A 17,763-nucleotide genomic window follows, 5' to 3' on the forward strand; every position below is an offset into this window, starting at 1 on the left:
TAGGGTGATACCAGTTGCATACGTGTTGATAGCAAGTTTAGCTACAGTGATACTAGGTGCTAACATTGAGATCAGGTCAAGTTTAGCTAGAGTGATACCAGGTACTAACATGTTGATATCAAGTTTAGCTAGCGTGATCGATACCAGTTGCATAAATGTTGATATGAAGTTTAGCTAGGGTGATACCAGTTGGAAACCGGTTGATATCAAGTACAGCTAGGGTGATACTAGTTGCTAACATGACATAACCATGTGATGCTAAAAGTGACATCTTATTGGACGACTCTGAACACGTGGTATCATGTATTGTGACGTCACAGCACCTGAAGTTGAAGCCGGGGTAGAGGGTCTTGTTGCTGTCGTTCTCATCCAGCCGCCGGAAGGAGTAGGTGGGCAGGCAGCGGCGCGTCAGAAGGTCCAGGTTGCAGTCCCACTTAATCTGGATGCCTATGACGCCCCCCTGTGGTCAACAATGCAAGTGCAACCAGTGCAGGCGATTTACTATAAAAAAACACTTCATTGTTTCAATGTGGAAAAAAGTCTTTGTTCAGATAGAATGTAAATGAGCGCGTGTCACCTCCACGGCCATCTTGTTCAGATAGAATGTAAATAAATGCGTGTCACCTCCACGGCCATCTTGTTCAGATAGAATGTAAATAAATGCGTGTCACCTCCACGGCCATCTGAGAGAAGTTCTGCCCCGCCTGTCTCACCACATCTCCCAGTCTGAAGATGGGACACAAAGAGTCGTTGGCTCGCTGGCAGCTTCTCAAGTAGACGTCGTCCATCTCTGGAAGGATGTTCCTTCTACAAGACATATTTGTTATGACATGGTAGATGATATTTGTTATATGGTAGATTATATTTGCTATGATTTGGTAAACATGTGTTATGACATGGTAGATTATATTTTTATATGGTAGATAATATTTGTTATATGATAGATGTTATTTGTTATGATTTGGTAAACATGTGTTATGATATGGTAGATGATATTTTTATATGGTAGATGATATTTGTTATGGTATGGTAGATTGTATTTCTTATGATATGGTAGATAATATTTGTTATATGACAGATGTTTTTTGTTATGATTTGGTAGATATTTGTTATGATATGGTAGATTATATTTCTTATGATATGGTATATGATATTTTTTATGATATGGTAGATGATATTTGTTATGATATGGTAGATATTTGTTATGATATGGTAGATTATATTTCTTATGATATGGTATATGATATTTTTTATGATATAGTAGATGATATTTGTTATGATATGGTAGATATTTGTTATGATATGGTAGATAATATTTGTAATATTGTAGATTTTATTTGTTATGATATGGTAGATGATATTTGTTATGACATGGTAGATATTTGTTATGATATGGTAGATAATATTTGTTATATGATAGATGTTATTTGTTATGATTTGGTAAACATGTGTTATGATATGGTAGATATTTGTTATGACATGGTAGATTATATTTGTTATGATATGGTAGATGATATTTGTTATGATATGGTAGATTATATTTGTTATGATATGGTAGATGATATTTGTTATGATATGGTAGACAATATTTATTATAATATGGTAGATATTTGTTATGATATGGTAGATGCTATTGGTTATGATATGGTAGATTATATTTGTTATGAAATGGTAGATATTTGTTAGATATTTGGTAGATATTTGTTATAGTTCTTCCGAGGATGTTGTAGTCGTAATGATTTGTGCAGTCCTTTGAGACATTTGTGATTTGGGGCTATATAAATAAACATTGAATGATTGATTGATTCATGATATGGTAGATGATATTTATTATGATATGGTAGATATTTGTTATGATATGGTAGATATTATTTGTTATATGGTAGATGTTATTTGTTATGATATGGTAGATATTTGTTATGATATGAAAGATATTGGTTATGATATGGTAGACAATATTTGTTATGATGTGGTAGATTATATTTGTAATGATATGGTATATGGTACTTGATATGATATGGTAGATGATATTTGTTATAATATGGTAGATATTTGTTATGAGATGGTAGATGATATTTGTTATGATATGGTAGATATTATTTGTTAAATGGTAGTAGATAATTGTTATATAGTAGATGGTATGTTTTATGACATGGTAGATATTTGTTATGATATGGTAGATGATATTTGTTATGACATGGTAGATGATATTTGTTTTGATATCGTAGATAATTTTTGTTTTGATATCGTAGATTATATTTGTTATGACATGGGAGATATTTGTTACATGGTAGATGGTATTTGTTATGATGTGGTAGATGATATTTATTATTATATGATAGATCATATTTGTTATATGATAGATCTTTTTTATGATAAGGTAGATGGTATTTGTTGTGACATGGTAAAATATATTTGTTATGATAGGTAGATTATATTTGTTATGACATGGCAGATGATATTTGTTATGACATGGTGGATTATATTTGTTATGATATTATAGATTATATTTGTTATGACATGGCAGATGATATTTGTTATGACATGGTGGATTATATTTGTTATGATATTATAGATTATATTTCTTATGTTATGGTAGATGATATTTGTTATTTATATGATGGATGACATTTGTAATTGATATGGTAGATGATATGTTATACATGGTATATTATATTTGTTATGATATGGTAGATGATATTTGTTATATGGTAGATGATATATGGTAGATATTTGTTATGATATGGTAGATTATATTTCTTATGATATGGTAGATATCCGTTATGATATGATAGATGATATGTGTTATGATATGGTAGATATTTGTTATTATGTGGTAGATGATATTAGTTATGATGGATCGTGACACGACGCTCACATTTGGGACAAAAAGCTTCACCTGATAAAGTTGAAAACGGGAAAGCGAATGTTGTTTTTGATGAGCACCGTGAAGTTCTCAGCTGACGCCAACACTGCAGGCCTGCATACCACATTCATGTTAGCATGCTAGCCTACTGGAGGTTGCCTACAGCCACAGCTATGAAGGCTATATTTGTTGTATTTGTTAACTAGGCAAATGTTAACCATGCAAATTGTAGGTCTACCTTTACAAACATGCTGATATCACATGATAACAGGTAAAAACATGATGATACCAAATTTGAATATGGCGATACCAAGTACAAACATGTTGATATCACATGATACCAGGTTCAAACATGTTGATCACATGATACCAGGCACAACCATGATGATATCAAGTTTGACTATGGTGATACCAAGTGCAAACATGTTGATATCACATGATACCAAGTACAAACTTGTCGACATGAAGTTTGAATCTGTACCTGTTTTTAAGGGATACCAGGTGCTTACATGTTAATGTCATGCGATACCGGTCACAAACATGATAGCAAAGTGCCACAATGCTGTGTGAATATATTAAGACCTGGTGTGTTGGTACGAACATGTAGAGATACGAGGTACAAATATATTGATATCAAAGCTTAATATGAGGATGCAAAGTGATAACATATTGACACCAGGTGCAAACAGGTTGATACAAAGGGATACTAGTTGGAAACATTGATGTTTAAACATGGTGATAACAGGTACGAACATGTCGATTTCATGTGATGCCTGGTACAAACATGTTGATATCAAATTAGAAAATGGTGATACCAGGTGCTAACATGTCGATATTTTCCAATGCCTGTTACAAACATGTTATGAAATTAGAACATGGTGATACCAAGTACGAACATGTTACTATCATGTGATACCAGTTAAAAATATGTTGATATGAATTTATAACATGGTGATACCAGGTGCAAACATGTTGATATCATGTGATGCCAGTTATAAACATGTTCATACTATGTTTAAACAATGTGATGCCAGGTGCTAACATGTTCATATCATGTTTAAATATGGTAATACAAAGTGCTGACATGCTGATATCATCCGATGTCAGTAACAGATGTGATACGATGTGCTAACATGTTGATATTATGTGATCCCAGTAACAAACATGTTGATATCAAATTAGAACACGATGATACCAAGTGCTAACATGTTGATATTATGTGATCCTAGTAACAAACATGTTGATATCAAATTAGAACATGGTGATACCAGGTACTAAGATGTTGATATCACATGATACCAGTTAGAAATATGCTGATATCAAATTAGAAAATGGTGATACCGGGTGCTAACATGTTGATATCATGTGACCCCACTAACAAACATGTTGATATCAAATTAGAACATGGTGATACCAGGTGCTTACATGTCGATATCATGTGATACCAGTTACAAATGTTGAAATCAAATTAGAAAATTATGATACCAGCTGCTTACATGTTGATATCATGTGATGCCAGAATAAACATGTTCATATCATGTTTAAACAAGGCGATGCCAGGTTCTAACGTGTTAATATCAGTTGATACAGGTTAAAATCATGTTGATATCATGTTTAAACATAGTAATACAAAGTGCTGACATGTTGATATCATGCAATGCCAGTAACAAACGTGATGATAGGAGGTGTAACGTGTTGATATTTTGTGATACCAGTTACAAGTATGTTGATATCAAATTAGAAAATTGTGATACCAGGTGAAAACATTTTGATACGATGTGATCCGAGTAACAAACATGTTGATATCAAATTACAACATGGTGATATTGGGCACTAAGCTGTTGATATCATGTGATAACAGTTAGAAATATACTGATATCAAATTAGAAATGGTGATGCCAGGTGCTAACATGTTGATATCAAGTGATCCCAGTAACAAACATGTTGATATCAAATTAGAACATGGTGATACCAGGTGCTAACATGTCAATCACATGTGATAACAGTTACAAATAGCTTCTTACATGTTGATTTCATGTGATGTCAGTTATAAACATGTTCATATCAAGTTTAAACAAGGTGATGCCAGGTGCTAACATGTTGAGATAATTTGATACAAGTTACAATCATGTTGATATCATGTTCAAACATGGTAATACAAAGTGCTGAGATGTTGATATGAGTCGATGCCAGTAACAAACGTGATGATACGAGGTGTTAACATGTTGATATTTTGTGATACCTGTTACAAATGTGTTGATATCAAATTAGAAAATGGTGATACCAGGTGATAACATGTTGGTAATATGTGATCCTAGTAACAAACATGTTGATATTAAATTAAAACATGGTGATACCCGGTACTAACATGTTGATATCATGTGATACCATTTACAAATCTGTTGATATCAGCTTCTTACATGTTGATTTCATGTGATGTCAGTTATAAACATGTTCATATCAAGTTTAAACAAGGTGATGCCAGGTGCTAACATGTTGAGATAATTTGATACAAGTTACAATCATGTTGATATCATGTTCAAACATGGTAATACAAAGTGCTGATATGTTGATATCAGTCGATGCCAGTAACAAACGTGATGATACGAGGTGTTAACATGTTGATATTTTGTGATACCTGTTACAAATGTGTTGATATCAAATTAGAAAATGATGATACCAGGTGATAACATGTTGGTAATATGTGATGCTGGTAACAAACATGTTGATATCAAATTAGAACATGGTGATACCCGGTACTAACATGTTGATATCATGTGATACCTTTTACAAATCTGTTGATATCAAACTACAACATGGTTGTACGTGGTAATACCATGTTGATATCATGTGATATCAAATTAGAAAATGGTGATACGAGGTGTTGACATGCCGATATCATGTGATGCCACTTTAGCGTTTCTAATGCAAACAGGAAGTATACCTTGGAGGACGAGTCTTGGTCTCGATGGGACACCAAGCAGTCACCTCACACGTCCTCGTCAGCGCGTCAAACTTCACGCACGATCCCGTCTGGATTCCTGGGGAGGACAGCTTGATCCATTCTGATACAGGTAGTAGTAAAAGTGGTGACCATTCTGATACAGGTAGTAGTAAAAGTAGTGACCATTCTGATACAGGTAGTAGTAAAAGTAGTGACCGTTCTGATACAGGTAGTAGTAAAAGTAGTGACCATTCTGATACAGGTAGTAGTGAAAGTAGTGACCGTTCTGATACAGGTAGTAGTGAAAGTAGTGACCGTTCTGATACAGGTAGTAATAAAAGTAGTGACCATTCTGATACAGGTAGTAGTGAAAGTAGTGACCATTCTGATACAGGTAGTAGTGAAAGTAGTGACCGTTCTGATACAGGTAGTAGTGAAAGTCGTGACCGTTCTGATACAGGTAGTAGTAAAAGTAGTGACCATTCTGATACAGGTAGTAGTAAAAGTAGTGACAATTCCGATACAGGTAGTAGTGAAAGTAGTGACCGTTCTGATACAGGTAGTAATAAAAGTAGTGACCATTCTGATACAGGTAGTAGTGAAAGTAGTGACCGTTCTGATACAGGTAGTAATAAAAGTAGTGACCATTCTGATACAGGTAGTAGTGAAAGTAGTGACCATTCTGATACAGGTAGTAGTGAAAGTAGTGACCGTTCTGATACAGGTAGTAATAAAAGTAGTGACCATTCTGATACAGGTAGTAGTGAAAGTAGTGACCATTCTGATACAGGTAGTAATAAAAGTAGTGACCATTCTGATACAGGTAGTAGTGAAAGTAGTGACCGTTCTGATACAGGTAGTAATAAAAGTAGTGACCATTCTGATACAGGTAGTAGTGAAAGTAGTGACCATTCTGATACAGGTAGTAGTAAAAGTAGTGACCGTTCTGATACAGGTAGTAATAAGAGTAATGATCATTCTGATACAAATAGTAGTAAAAGTAGTGACCATTCTGATACAGGTAGTAGTGAAAGTAGTCATCATACTGATACAGGTAGTAGTGAAAGTAGTCATCATACTGATACAGGTAGTAGTGAAAGTAGGCATCATTATGATACAGGTAGTACTGAAAGTAATCATCATACTGATACAGGTAGTAGTGAAAGTAGTGACCATTCTGATACAGGTAGTAGTGAAAGTAGTGACCATTCTGATACAGGTAGTAGTGAAAGTAGTCATCATTCTGATACAGGTAGTAGTAAAAGTAGTCATCATACTGATACAGGTAGTAGTGAAAGTAGTCATCATACTGATACAGGTAGTAGTGAAAGTAGTCATCATTATGATACAGGTAGTAGTAAAAGTAATGACCATTCTGATACAGGTAGTAGTGAAAGTAGTCATCATTCTGATACAGGTAGTAGTAAAAGTAGTGACAGTTCTAATACAGGTAGTGATAAGAGTAATGATCATTCTGATACAAATAGTAAAAGTAGTCATCATTATGATACAGGTAGTAGTGAAAGTAGTCATCATTATGATACAGGTAGTAGTGAAAGTAGTCATCATACTGATACAGGTAGTAGTAAAAGTAGTGACCATTCTGATACATGTATTCTCTTTTTATTTACCATTTACACAACGTGACAACTTCACTGGTTTTGGCTTTTGTAGTAGTAGTAGTAGTAGTAGTAGTAGTAGTAGTAGTAGTAGCAGACGTCAAAGTAGTAGTAGTAGTAGTAGTAGTAGTAGTAGTAGCAGACGTCAAAGTAGTAGTAGTAGTAGTAGTAGTAGCAGACGTCATAGTAGTAGTTGTAGTAGTAGTAGTAGTAGTAGCAGACGTCATAGTAGTAGTAGTAGTAGTAGTAGTAGCAGACGTCAAAGTAGTAGTAGTAGTAGTAAAAGTAGTGGTAGTAGTAGTAGTAGTAGTAGTAGTAGTAGCAGACGTCAAAGTAGTAGTAGTAGTAGTAGTAGTAGTAGTAGTAGCAGACGTCAAAGTAGTAGTAGTAGTAGTAGTAGTAGTAGTAGTAGTAGTAGTAGTAGTAGCAGACGTCAAAGTAGTAGTAGTAGTAGTAGTAGTAGTAGTAGTAGTAGTAGCAGACGTCAAAGTAGTGGTAGTAGTAGTAGTAGTAGTAGTAGTAGCAGACGTCAAAGTAGTGGTAGTAGTAGTAGTAGTAGTAGCAGACGTCAAAGTAGTGGTAGTAGTAGTAGTAGTAGTAGCAGACGTCAAAGTAGTAGTAGTAGTAGTAGTACTAATAAAAGTAGTAGCAGTAGTAACACAAGTTGTTTTTTTATGTAATTTAACTATATTTATATAGCGCTTTTTCTGTAGTGACTCAAAGCGCTTTTATATAGTGAAACCCAATATCTAAGTTACATTTAAAGCAGTCTGGGAGGCACTGGGAGCAGCTGGGTAAAGTGTCTTGCCCAAGGACACAACGGCAGTGACTAGGATGGCGGAGCAAGGTTCGAACCTGGAACCCTCAAGTTCCTGGCACAGCCCATCTACCAACCCAGCTATACTGTAAAAGTAGTAGTAATACAATTATTATTATTAGTAGTAGTTGTAGTAGTAGTAGTAGTAGTCAAAAGTAATAATAGTACCAGTACAAATAATAGTTGTAGTGGTAGAAGTAGTAGTACTAGTACAATTAATAGTAGTAGTAGTCATAGTAGTAGCAATTGTAGTACTGGTAAAAGCGATAGTAATAGTAATCAAACTAGTAGCAAGAGTAGTAGTAGTCATTGAAGTAGTTGTGGTAGTGGTAATAGTAAAAGTAATAGCAGTAGTCATAGTAGTAATAGTCAAAGTGGTAATAGTAAAAGTAATAGCAGTAGTCATAGTAGTAGTCAAAATAGTAGTAATTGAAGTAATAGCACTACTGGCCAAAGTAGTAATAGTACTAGTAATAATAGTAGTAGTAGTAGTAGTAGTCACAGTAGTAGTAGTACTAGTAATAATAGTAGTAGTATTAGTCACAGTAGTAGTAATACTAGTGAGATAAATAGTAGTACAAGTAAAATTAATAGTAGAAGTAGTAGTAGTAGTCAAAGTACTAGTCAAAGTAATAGCAGTACTAGTAAAATTAATAGTAGTACCAGTAATATTAATAGTCGTCATAGTAGTGGTACTACAAAAGGTCATAGTAGTCATAGTGGTACTAGTAAAAGTAGTAGTAGTAATAAAATACATAGTAGTAGTAAAAGTACTAGTAGTAATAGTCATAGCAGTAGTAGTATTAGTAAAAGTATTAGTAGTACAAGTAGTATTGGTCAAGATAGTAGCAATTGTAGTATTAGTAAAAGTGATGGTAAAAGTAGTCAAACTAGTAGCAAGAGTAGTAGTAGTCATAGAAGTAGTTGTGGTAGTAGTAATAGTAAAAGTAAAAGCAGTAGTCATAGTAGTAGTCAAAATAGTAGTAGTTGAAGTAATAGCACTACTGGGCAAAGTAGTAGTAGTACTAGTAATAATAGTAGTAGTAGTAGTAGTCACAATAGTAGTAGTACTAGTAATAATAATAGTAGTATTAGTCACAGTAGTAGTAATACTAGTGAAATAAATAGTAGGTCAAGTAAAAGTAATAGTAGAAGTAGTAGTAGTTGTCAAAGTACTAGTCAAAGTAATAGCAGTACTAGTAAAATTAATAGTAGTACTAGTAAAATTAATAGTCGTCATATAGTGGTACTAGTAAAAGTAGTAGTAGTAATAAAATACATAGTAGTAGTAAAAGTAATAGTAGTAATAGTCATAGTAGTAGTAGTATTAGTAAAAGTATTAGTAATAAAAGTAGTAGTAGTCAAAGTAGTAGTAGTACTAGTAAAATTAATAATAGTAGTAGTCATATTAGTAGTAGTAGTACAAGTATTTGTAGTAGGAGTACTAGTAAAAGTAATAGTAATATAAGTAGTAGTCAAAGTGGTAGTAGTACTAGTAAAAGTAATAGTAGTACTATAAGTAGTAGTTGTACAAGTAATAGTAGTAGTAAAAGTAATAATAGTACAAGTCATAGTCAAAGTAGTAGCAGTAGTCGTAGTCAAAGTAGAAGTAGTCAAAGTAGTAGTAAAGTAATAGTAGTACTAGTAAAAGTACTAGTAGTACCGTTGCTGTGTTGGCTCCAGGTGCTTGTATCACAGTCGTTGTCATGACGACACAGGCGGCCACTGACGGGAGGCTGAAGACACAACATGACAAAGTTTGATGATGAAGATGAAGGTGATGACGATGATGATGAAGTTGATGATGAAGATGAGGGTGATGAAGATAAAGATGATGATGATGATGATGAAGGTGATGAAGATAAAGATGAAAGTGTTTAAGATGAAGATAAAGATGAAGGTGATGAAGATGATGGTAAAGAGGAAGGTGAAGATGATGATGATGAAGAGTAAAGGCGCACCTCAGCGCAGCGTCCTTGTCTCTGTTTGCTAGTCACGATCACGTTGGTCACTACTAAGAAGGACTTTTTGTCCTACCAAGAAACACACACAATAAACTACTGTGTCTGTGTGTGTGTGTTGCCATGGAAACACAGAGGTCACAGTGTCACACACACACAATCACACTATTCATCAGGATTGTCAAGAAGAAATAGTAACAATTACATCATTTTCATATATGATCACTTTAAACAAATGATGCCAGGTGCTAACATGTTGATATCATTTGATACAAGTTGCAATCGTGTTGATATCATGTTCAAACATGGTAATACAAAGTGCTGACATGTTGATATCAGCCGACGCCAATAAAAAACGTGATGATACGAGGTGTTAACATGTTGATATTTGGTGATACCTGTTACGAATATTTTGATATCAAATTAGAACATGTTAATATCAATCAATCAATGATTATTTATATAGCCCTAAATCACTAGTGTCTCAAAAGGCTGTAATACTATGTGATCCCAGTAACAAACATGTTGATATCAAATTAGAACATGTTGATACCCGGTACTAACATATTGATATCATGTGATACCATTTACATGTGATCCCACTAACAAACATGTTGATATCAAATTAGAACATGTTGATACCCGGTACTAACATGTTGATATCATGTGATACCATTTACAAATCTGTTGATATCAAACTAAAACATGGTTGTACCTAATAATAACATGTTGATATCATGTGATACCAGTTACATATATCTTGATATCAAATTAGAAATTGGTGATACCGGGTGATGACATGTTCATACTATGTGATCCCAGTAACAAACATGTTGATATCAAATTAGAACATGTTGATATCCGGTGCTAACATGTTGATATCTTGTGATATTATTTACATGTGATCCCAGCAACAAACATGTTGATATCAAATTAGAACATGTTGATACCCGGTACTAACATGTTGATATCATGTGATACCATTTACATGTGATCCCAGTAACAAACATGTTGATATCAAATTAGAACATGTTGTTACCCGGTACTAACATGTTGATATCATGTGATACCATTTACAAATCTGTTGATATCAAACTAGAACATGGCTGTACCTGGTAATAACATGTTGATATCATGTGATACCAGTTACATATATGTTGATATCAAATTAGAAATTGGTGATACCGGGTGATCACATGTTCATACTGTGTGATCCCAGTAACAAACATGTTGATATCAAATTAGAACATGTTGATACCCGGTACTAACATATTGATATCATGTGATACCATTTACATGTGATCCCACTAACAAACATGTTGATATCAAATTAGAACATGTTGATACCCGGTACTAACATGTTGATATCATGTGATACCATTTACAAATCTGTTGATATCAAACTACAACATGGTTGTACACGGTAATAACATGTTGATATCATGTGATACCAGTTACATATATGTTGATATCATATTAAAAATTGGTGATACCGGGTGATAACATGTTCATACTATGTGATCCCAGTAACAAACATGTTGATGTCAAATTAGAACATGTTGATACCCGGTACTAACATGTTGATATCATGTGATACAGTTTACACGTGATCCCAGCAACAAACATGTTTATATCAAATTAGAACATGTTGATACCCGGTACTAACATGTTGATATCATGTGATAGCATTTACAAATCTGTTGATATCAAATTAGAACATGGTTGTACACAGTAATAACATGTTGATATCATGTAATACCATTTACATATATGTTGAGATCAAATTAGAAATTGGTGATACCGGGTGATAACATGTTCATACTGTGTGATCCCAGTAACAAACATGTTGATATCAAATTAGAACATGTTGATACCCGGTACTAACATGTTGATATCATGTGATACCAGTTACGTATATGTTGATATCAAATTCGAAATTGGTGATACCGGATGATAACATGTTCATACTATGTGATCCCAGTAACAAGCATGTTGATATCAAATTAAAACATGTGATACCAGGTACTAACATGTTGATATCATGTGATACCATTTACAAATCTGTTGATATCAAATTAGAAACAAAATTTTGTGTGTGTGTGTGTGTGTGTGTGTGTGTGTGTGTGTGTGTGTGTGTGTGTGTGTGTGTGTGTGTTGCCATGGAAACACAAAGGTCACAGTGTCACACACACACAATCACACTATTCATCACGATTGTCAAGAAGAAATAGTAACAATTACAACATTTTCATAGATGATCACTTTAAACAAGGTGATGCCAGGTGCTAACATGTTGATATCATTTGATCCAAGTAGCAATCATGTTGATATCATGTTCAAACATGGTAATACAAAGTGCTGACATGTTGATATCAGACGACGGCAATAAAAAACGTGATGATACGAGGTGTTAACATGTTGATATTTTATGATACCTGTTACAAATATTTTGATATCAAATTAGAACATGTTAATATCAATCAATCAATCAATCAATCAATCAATGATTATTTATATAGCCCTAAATCACTAGTGTCTCAAAGGGCTGTAATACTATGTGATCCCAGTAACAAACATGTTGATACCCGGTACTAACATGTTGATATCATGTGATATTATTAACATGTGATCCCAGCAACAAACATGTTGATATCAAATTAGAACATGTTGATACCCGGTACTAACATGTTGATATCATGTGATAGCATTTACAAATCTGTTGATATCAAACTAGAACATGGCTGTACCTGGTAATAACATGTTGATATCATGTGATACCTTTTACATATATGTTGATATCAAATCAAAAATTGGTCATACCGGGTGATAACAAACATGTTATCAAATTAGAACATGTTGATACCCGGTACTAACATGTTGATATCATGTGATACCATTTACAAATCTGTTGATATCAAACTACAACATGGTTGTACACGGTAATAACATGTTGATATCATGTGATACCAGTTACATATATGTTGATATCATATTAAAAATTGGTGATACCGGGTGATAACATGTTCATACTATGTGATCCCAGTAACAAACATGTTGATGTCAAATTAGAACATGTTGATACCCGGTACTAACATGTTGATATCATGTGATACAGTTTACACGTGATCCCAGCAACAAACATGGTCATATCAAATTAGAACATGTTGATACCCGGTACTAACATGTTGATATCATGTGATAGCATATACAAATCTGTTGATATCAAATTAGAACATGGTTGTACACGGTAATAACATGTTGATATCATGTGATACCATTTACATATATGTTGAGATCAAATTAGAAATTGGTGATACCGGGTGATAACATGTTCATACTGTGTGATCCCAGTAACAAACATGTTGATATCAAATTAGAACATGTTGATACCCGGTACTAACATGTTGATATCATGTGATACCATTTACAAATCTGTTGATATCAAACTACAACATGGTTGTACACGGTAATAACATGTTGATATCATGTGATACCAGTTACATATATGTTGATATCAAATTAAAAATTGGTGATACCGGGTGATAACATGTTCATACTATGTGATCCCAGTAACAAACATGTTGATGTCAAATTAGAACATGTTGATACCCGGTACTAACATGTTGATATCATGTAATACAGTTTACATGTGATCCCAGCAACAAACATGTTGATATCAAATTAGAACATGTTGATACCCGGTACTAACATGTTGATATCATGTGATAGCATTTACAAATCTGTTGACATCAAATTAGAACATGGTTGTACACGGTAATAACATGTTGATATCATGTGATACCATTTACATATATGTTGATATCAAATTAGAAATTGGTGATACCGGGTGATAACATGTTCATACTGTGTGATCCCAGTAACAAACATGTTGATATCAAATTAGAACATGTTGATACCCGGTACTAACATGTTGATATCATGTGATACCAGTTACGTATATGTTGATATCAAATTAGAACATGGTTGTACACGGTAATAACATGTTGATATCATGTGATACCATTTACATATATGTTGAGATCAAATTAGAAATTGGTGATACCGGGTGATAACATGTTCATACTGTGTGATCCCAGTAACAAACATGTTGATATCAAATTAGAACATGTTGATACCCGGTACTAACATGTTGATATCATGTGATACCAGTTACGTATATGTTGATATCAAATTCGAAATTGGTGATACCGGGTGATAACATGTTCATACTATGTGATCCCAGTAACAAGCATGTTGATATCAAATTAGAACATGTGATACCAGGTACTAACATGTTGATATCATGTGATACCATTTACAAATCTGTTGATATCAAATTAGAAACAAAATTGTGTGTGTGTGTGTGTGTGTGTGTGTGTGTGTGTGTGTGTTGCCATGGAAACACAAAGGTCACAGTGTCACACACACACAATCACACTATTCATCACGATTGTCAAGAAGAAATAGTAACAATTACAACATTTTCATAGATGATCACTTTAAACAAGGTGATGCCAGGTGCTATCATGTTGATATCATTTTATACAAGTTACAATCGTGTTGATATCATGTTCAAACATGGTAATACAAAGTGCTGACATGTTGATATCAGCCGACGCCAATAAAAAACGTGATGATACGAGGTGTTAACATGTTGATATTTTGTGATACCTGTTACAAATATTTTGATATCAAATTAGAAGATGTTAATATCAATCAATCAATCAATCAATGATTATTTATATAGCCCTAAATCACTAGTGTCTCAAAGGGCTGTAATACTATGTGATCCCAGTAACAAACATGTTGATATCAAATTAGAACATTTTGATACCTGGTACTAACATGTTTATATCATGTGATACCGTTTACATGTGATCCCAGTAACAAACATGTTGATATCAAATTAGAACATGTTGATACCCGGTACTAACAAGTTGATATCATGTGATAGCATTTACAAATCTGTTGATATCAAACTAGAACATGGTTGTACCTGTTAATAACATGTTGATATCATGTGATACCAGTTACATATATGTTGATATCAAATTAGAAATTGGTGATACCGGGTGATAACATGTTCATACTGTGTGATCCCAGTAACAAACATGTTGATATCAAATTAGAACATGTTGCTACCCGGTACTAACATGTTGATATCATGTGATATTATTTACATGTGATCCCAGCAACAAACATGTTGATATCAAATTAGAACATGTTGATACCCGGTACTAACATGTGATACCATTTACAAATCTATTGATATCAAACTAGAACATGGTTGTACCTGTTAATAACATGTTGATATCATGTGATAACAGTTACATATATGTTGATATCAAATTAGAAATTGGTGATACCGGGTGATCACATGTTCATACTGTGTGATCCCAGTAACAAACATGTTGATACCCGGTACTAACAAGTTGATATCATGTGATATTATTTACATGTGATCCCAGCAACAAACATGTTGATGTCAAATTAGAACATGTTGATACCCGGTACTAACATGTTGATATCATGTGATACCATTTACAAATCTGTTGATATCAAACTAGAACATGGTTGTACCTGGTAATAACATGTTGATATCATGTGATACCAGTTAGATATATGTTGATATCAAATTAGAAAATGGTGATACCATGTTCATACTATGTGATCCCAGTAACAAACATGTTGATATCAAATTAGAACATGTGATACCAGGTACTAACATGTTGATATCATGTGATACCATTTACAAATATGTCGATATCAAATTAGAAACACACACAATAAACTACTGTCCGTGTGTGTGTGTGTTGCCATGGAAACACAAAGGTCACAGTGTCACACACACACAATCACACTATTCATCAAGATTGTCAAGAAGAAATAGTAACAATTACATCATTTTTATATATGATCACTTTTAAAATATGATCCATGATAGAAATGATCACTTTCAAAACGAGATCAATAACAAACATGACGTAATAGCAACAGAGTCACGTGTTCTTTCACCTGCGACAGTCCGCTGTAGTCGGCCACATCCCAGACCACGCCCCCCTGGCCGGGCAGGTGCATCCTGGCCACGCCCTTCACCTTGGCGGTGACGGAGCTGACCACCTGATCAAAGTGTTGGTACTTCCGGTTCCACAACATCATCAAGCTGACATGCGCACACAAGTCCGACTTTTTTAATCAGTGTCACGTGTTCTACATTCACGCTAATTAGCATCAATGAGTGGATGAATGGATGAGTGGATGAGTGGATGAGTGTGTGTCTGACCAGATGCCGAGCAGGATGGTTGCGTTCAGGCTCCACTTCAGCGACCCCAGCCGGACGCTGTGGATCCGGACCAGCTTGTTGGTTTCGTACGTGCACAGTGGGCATGCCATGGCGTGTGCGCGCTCCCGCTCGCGTGCACGAGGAGTGCTCCTCTTCCGGCCCTGCAGGCGGGTCACGTGTTCTGGGAGCTACGTCATCACGCGCCTTTGATTGGCAGGATGGAGAAGCGTTTGTAAATTAAGTTTGAAGTAAGTTTATCCGAAATCCATCAGTTTGACCGTTTTTAAGATAAGTTAGGGTTCATTTGCTCTTAAATGTATATATTTTTAATCACTTTAAGTTAATTTGCTCTTAAATGTATTTTTATCATTTTTAAGTTAATGTTAATTGGCTCTGAAATGTATCATACTTTTATCATTTTTAAAATAATTTAAAGTTAATTTGCTCTTAAATGTATTTTTATCATTTTTAAGTTAATGTTAATTGGCTCTGAAATGTATCATACTTTTATCATTTTTAAAATAATTTAAAGTTAATTTGCTCTTAAACATATGACATTTTAAAAATAATTTTGTTAATTTGCTCTTAAATGTATATTTTTTTATCATTTTTAAGTTAATGTTAATTTGCTCTTAAATGTATCATACTTGTATCATTTTTATAATAATTTAAAGTTAATTTGCTCTTAAATGTATCATACTTGTATCATTTTTATAATAATTTAAAGTTAATTTGCTCTTAAACGTATATTTTTTAATCATTTTTAAGTTAATGGTAATTTGCTCTTAAGTTAAGGTATAATTTTTAGAATAAGTTAATGTTAATTTGCCCTTAAGTGTATCATACTTTTATAGTTATTAAGTTACGTTTGTTAATTTGCACTTAAATGTATCATACATTTGTCATTTTTAAAATAAGTTTGCTAATTTGCTCTTGAATGTATATTTTTTAATAATTTTTAAATTAATGTTAATTTGCTCTTAGATGTATTTACTTTCATTGTGTTTTAAATAAGTTAATGTTAATTCGCACTTAAATGTATATTTTTTATATTTTTTAAGTTTATGTTAATTTGCCCTTAGATGTATCTTACTTTTATCATTTTTAAAATGATTTAAAGTTAATTTGCTCTTAAATGTATATTAACATTTTTAGAATAATTTTATGTTCATTTGTTTTTAAATGTATATATTTTTAATCATTTTTAAGTTAATGTTAATTTGCTCTTAAATATATCATACTTGTATCATTTTTAGAATAAGTTAATGTTAAT

At 33.5% G+C, this 17,763-nt stretch overlaps 1 protein-coding gene across 2 annotated transcripts in view; it reads right to left on the reverse strand.

Annotated features, from left to right (window-relative positions):
* Positions 1-16,691, reverse strand: part of p2rx7 (purinergic receptor P2X, ligand-gated ion channel, 7) — a 28,025-nt gene extending 11,334 nt beyond the window's left edge. Inside the window, exons 1-8 of one of the 2 annotated variants that reach the window (XM_061896250.1) lie at positions 16,491-16,691; positions 16,223-16,370; positions 10,208-10,279; positions 9,910-9,982; positions 5,811-5,931; positions 2,900-2,980; positions 672-807; positions 324-460 (exon numbers count right to left, since the gene is read on the reverse strand). In XM_061896250.1, the coding sequence (XP_061752234.1) occupies positions 324-460; positions 672-807; positions 2,900-2,980; positions 5,811-5,931; positions 9,910-9,982; positions 10,208-10,279; positions 16,223-16,370; positions 16,491-16,600 (878 nt within the window). In that variant the 5' untranslated portion in view covers positions 16,601-16,691. The remainder of the gene's footprint in view (positions 1-323; positions 461-671; positions 808-2,899; positions 2,981-5,810; positions 5,932-9,909; positions 9,983-10,207; positions 10,280-16,222; positions 16,371-16,490) is intronic. The other variant, XM_061896257.1, reaches the window with a different exon arrangement.
* Positions 16,692-17,763: the final 1,072 nt, after the last annotated feature.

Source organism: Nerophis ophidion, linkage group LG01 (assembly GCF_033978795.1).
Source record: "Nerophis ophidion isolate RoL-2023_Sa linkage group LG01, RoL_Noph_v1.0, whole genome shotgun sequence".
Lineage (NCBI taxonomy): Eukaryota > Metazoa > Chordata > Actinopteri > Syngnathiformes > Syngnathidae > Nerophis > Nerophis ophidion.